A 5,000-nucleotide genomic window follows, 5' to 3' on the forward strand; every position below is an offset into this window, starting at 1 on the left:
GCCGTGACCCGTCGCCATTGGGTTAAGGTTAGGTTGATTTATTGGTTAGAACGCATTGTATGATTACCATGGGGAATCTGGATTATGTGAAATCCCGTAGATTTTTACTGAACAGTGGGTTTGGTTCCTGTTGAGCTTGTCATTTCACTGTGCGTTTTATATTGTTTTTCATGGTATATTTTCGTTTTTTTGTTCTGTATGCAAACTATTTTAGCCTGTATTACCCCATAATTTCTCTTGATATACTTCATGGCCTCCCCTGCTATCGGGACTATCAAATCAAGATTGTTGATAGAGATGGTGATCCATTTACACAAGGAACAACACCTAGAATTGTTGAAAGCGGTGGATTCCATGCAGAAAAATTTCAAAATTGTTTCGAAAGTAACCCACTACCCTCTTCTACTTACTGACTGTTGACTCAAAGGGAATAAACAAGGAAATTTTTCAGTGTATGATGATCAGGATTTCAATACAAAATAAATGCATGGAGTGGTTACCTTCAGAAAAACTGAGACACTTTTCACCTGTGGCGAAAATGAAAAATGAGGTACATGACAGAGATGAGAGAAGATCGAACTATCTTTTTCTAAGTCCTCATCATGTTTACCTATCATGGATCAAAACAATTATGACTGTGTAACTCATTATTGCAATCTGTCAAGTAGTTCAGGTATTACTACACAATTATGAAAACAGTTAATTTGTAATTGGTGTTAGGTGTCATTTCCAATAAGACCTAAATCTCTAGAACCAATCTGCATCTTATAATCCACCACTCACAATGTTTAGTGGCATTTGCAGTTATTTAAATTTTTATAGTTAGAGTGCTCTGCCTCCTGAAATCCCTACCATATATTACTAGCAAAATATGTTTGAGTAAGTGATGGAAATGGCATTCTCTGCCTCAGCAGCATCTGCAGCCACATGTTACCCAAGAAACTTTCCTATTTGCAACCATTTAATGGCTTGGAAATAAGAAAGCTTAAGGTTTGGCAAGAAAAGTGATAAGACTGAATAATAAAAATGAGTGTTTTCTACACAACTTTGCAAGTATTGGTGTACTGGCAAAATGATAGTAAAAGAAATATACAGCCTGATATTTTGATAGCTCCCAAGCTGCCCTTCTTTTGTAACTATAGCTGCAGGATTTCTTTCAAACTTTACAAATCCAGATGGGATCTTAAGTTCAGGCAAAAGGTTAAGAATTCTGATGTATATCCATCATTTCCGAGTCTTGTTTTATGAAGCATGCTGTATGCTATCCATATTTATTCTTGTTCTTTAACCCCTTACTGCTGGTTCACGCACTGAGGTGTCATAACAAACCGCTCGATCTGTGGAGTGCGGCTGTACGCTGCAGCGACGCGCCAAAGTGCTATGAGTGGGGCGTTCGAATTGATGTAGCAAACTCCCGCGCTCAAAGTCGGTTCATTGCCATTAATCTCCAGAGCGTAGTTTTAAAATATTTTTCTTAACCCGGTGAAAAGGGGTTAATTGCCTAGTCCTTACCCCTTCTGGGGGACCCTGAGACTGCTTCTTCCCATTTATTTCAGGCTCACCATGGCCAGTAATGAAGATTTTTTTACCATTATTAGGGGCATTAAGGCTTGCCTCTTTATCAACTAGCCTACCTTATTTAATTTCTTTGGTTTCCCAACCTCTGCCTGGATGTTTGCTGTCAACTCTATCCATCCCGAATCATTCAACCAGGTCATTACTCAATTTTCAGAATACCCCTTCCTCTCTTCCACCATCCTCAACTCCATCTGCTACTGCACAGTCTTCTTTGTTGTCTACCCCCACCCCCTTATTACTACACTTCATCCTTATTGTCCTCCTCCCAAAATTATTATGTCTTTCCATACCACCCTATCTTCCTCCTGTATTTGTCCTTCTACTGTTTCCACCTCAGCAAACCTTTTGAGTACTCCTTTTTGGCCCAGCCAAGTGGGATGAATTCTTTGTGATTCCCCCTACAGCCCCATACTATGACAATACCTTTCTCTACCAACAATATCTCCAAAGACAAGAAGGCAAAGTTTCCTTTTGCATTAGTTCCATTTGTTCATGCCTTGTCACTGTTACATGAGTCCCAACCTCTACCCTAACTGACCTCAGTGGCAAACCTATTCCTGCTCAACCTTACTCCTCCCCTAATACTTGTACTGGAAATATTAACGTCTCCCTGACTGATTCTCCTGTCTTTGACAAGGACTGGTCAGACTTTAAAAATGACTTGCTTGCATGTTTCATTGACTATTATGCAGTGGCAATTTAGTGCTACAGTATTCCTTCAAGAGGCTAATGAGAGTCCTACACAAATATTGCAAAGATTAGTTTCTGCAGAAATGACCTCCCCGATGAAGTTTATATTGGTATAGTGTCCTGCCCTGTCTGACCATATTGACCCCTTCTCCGACAATGTCAGAAATGTTAGTGTTTTGGCCACTCAGCCAAACACTGTTGCTCGACAGCCCGCTGCCCTGTGTGTGCCCAACCTGGTCAAATCCTTTCAAATTGCACTGCTCAGTCATACATGTGTCAGTTGTGGTGGCTCCCATAATATGTTTTATAGGAGCTGCCCTGCCGACAAGCTCAAATCTGAGATAGCATTTCTTAAATTCTCAGACAAGAAGCACACTGATGAGGTTTTTCTTTCTCTACCTATTCCAGAACAATACTTCGCTCCACTCCCCTCCCATCTTCTCAAGAAGTCTCTGCAACTTCCCCAGTATCTCTTCCTTCCACCACAAACCATCCTATCTCTACTCCCTCTCTACCCCAGTCAAATTCTCTACTCTACTCCCTCTCTACCCCAGTCAAATTTCTTTTCCATTCTAAATCCAGATACTCCAATCTCTTCCACTTCCCCAGTGCCTATCCCTCCTCCTCCTCACTCTACCTGTCGCATTAGACAGTCTAAATGTTCCACCCCATCTTCTACACCCACCTCTCCCTCTGCTTCACAGACATCTATTTCCTCTTCTCCTCCACATAAGAAAACCTTTGGTTTTCAGTCCTCCTCACCCAACTCCCTTCCAGAGAATGCTCCACTCCCTCATCCACCCTCCAATCCCTATATTCCTATTTGTTTTACATTCAAAGTATTTGTTGATATCCATCCTCTTCTTCCTCAAGTTCCCCCTCCCCTCTTCCTCCCACTCTCCCAAAAAACACCCCATCGTCTCCTCCCCTATGTGCAATGCACATAGGGGAGGAGACGATGGGAGGAGACGAGGGAATGAGACGAGGGAATGAGGATGCACGTTGTGCATCCTCATTCCCTCTTCTTTCCCCGTTATCCTTGCCACTCCCACCTGGATGTCTCAACAATGTCCTTCTGTGGATCCCTCCCCACCTAACATTCTTCCCGATACTTCACCACTTTCCTTTTCCCTTATCTCATTCTCTGGATTCTTCTCCTACTTCTACAACTATCATTTCTACCAGTACTACCCTTTGATTGTTTCATAATAGTTCTTTTGTAGGTTACCTCGTACAGTTACTCTCTCTTCCTCAGACACATACTCTTCATTTGATCTGATCACCCTATACCTTTAAACCCTTCCCCTTTTACAAATCCCTACTGTATTCCATTTATTCTCCATCTATACCCTTTCCCTACCATTCTATTCTACAGCTTTCTACAACTTTTGACATCTAACACATTTTATCCAAATTGATAACTCATTTCCATCATCTCACTGCAATACTTTACTGTATTGCTATGTGACCTTTGATGTACAGCACATTTATTTCTTCTAACCATTAACTATTGTCTTCAACTATCTTTACTATTTTCACAGCAGATTTGAGATTGTAGGTTAAGTTTGCTCACATTATTTTATGTACAGTTCAGTATTCCAATTCTTTTCAGACAAAGGCAAGGAATACATGTATTACTTTTTTCTTTTATTTACATAGATCCTTTATTTACATAGGTCAGAATGGGGAAGATTAAACGTCTGCAGAATGCTGGAGGCAAAGTGCCTCGGCCAGGCCCTCTAGCAGAGCAAATTGAAAAGTCTGAATATGCACAACCGTCTGCAAGGAAGAAAGTTCGGAGCCAACGCTCTGATGGTGACGATGAAGTGAGAACCACTTGCATTTTTAGTTTCTATCAGCTTCATTTTTATGTCTATGGTAATAGTGAGGATATGTATCTATCTATCTATCATCTATCTATCATCTATCTATCATCTATCTATCATCTATCTATCATCTATCTATCATCTGTCTATCATCTATCTATCATCTATCTATCTATCTATCTATCTATCTATCTATCTATCTATCTATCTATCTATCTATATGTGTGTGTGTGTGTGTGTGTGTGTGTGTGTGTGTGTGTGTGTGTGTGTGTGTGTGTGTGTGTGTGTGTGTGTGTGTGTGTGTATCTCGTCTGCTATGAATATTTATTTAGCTTGAGCAAGGATTAGTTTTCATTCTCCATTCTTATGACTTCAGTTTGTAGAAGGCCAGATGGGGCGTAGCATCTTGAAGCAGAGTCAGGCTCAACTGCAGGAGGTTCTTTTTGAAGACATGGAGAAGGACTTCCCACCTCTCGGGCAGCCAGTTGAGAAATATGAGAGACAGTGAGTGCTTGGCTTTTTGATTTCTAAGTTTTGTTATTGCCAAATGTATATATATATGTATATATATTTATATATACATGTATATATGTATATATACACATATACGTATATATATATGTATAAATGTATATATATACATATATACATATATACATATATACATATATACATATAAGTATATATATATATACATATATGTATATATTTTTATATATATATATATATATATATATATATATATATATAAGTATATATGTGTATATGTATATATACATATATTTACACATATATACATATATATGTATATATATGTATATATACATATGTGTATGTATATATACATATATACATCTACATATATATGTATACATATACATATACATTAAATTATATACATATATA

At 38.7% G+C, this 5,000-nt stretch overlaps 1 protein-coding gene across 1 annotated transcript in view; it reads left to right on the plus strand.

The window, feature by feature from the left end:
• Window positions 1-5,000, plus strand: part of LOC125033410 (bystin-like) — a 15,701-nt gene that overhangs the window by 1,353 nt on the left and 9,348 nt on the right. The window contains exons 2-3 of the mRNA XM_047624889.1: window positions 3,945-4,094; window positions 4,471-4,598. Coding sequence (XP_047480845.1) covers window positions 3,951-4,094; window positions 4,471-4,598 — 272 coding nt within the window. The 5' untranslated portion in view covers window positions 3,945-3,950. The remainder of the gene's footprint in view (window positions 1-3,944; window positions 4,095-4,470; window positions 4,599-5,000) is intronic.

Source organism: Penaeus chinensis, chromosome 16 (genome assembly GCF_019202785.1).
Source record: "Penaeus chinensis breed Huanghai No. 1 chromosome 16, ASM1920278v2, whole genome shotgun sequence".
Taxonomy (NCBI): domain Eukaryota; kingdom Metazoa; phylum Arthropoda; class Malacostraca; order Decapoda; family Penaeidae; genus Penaeus; species Penaeus chinensis.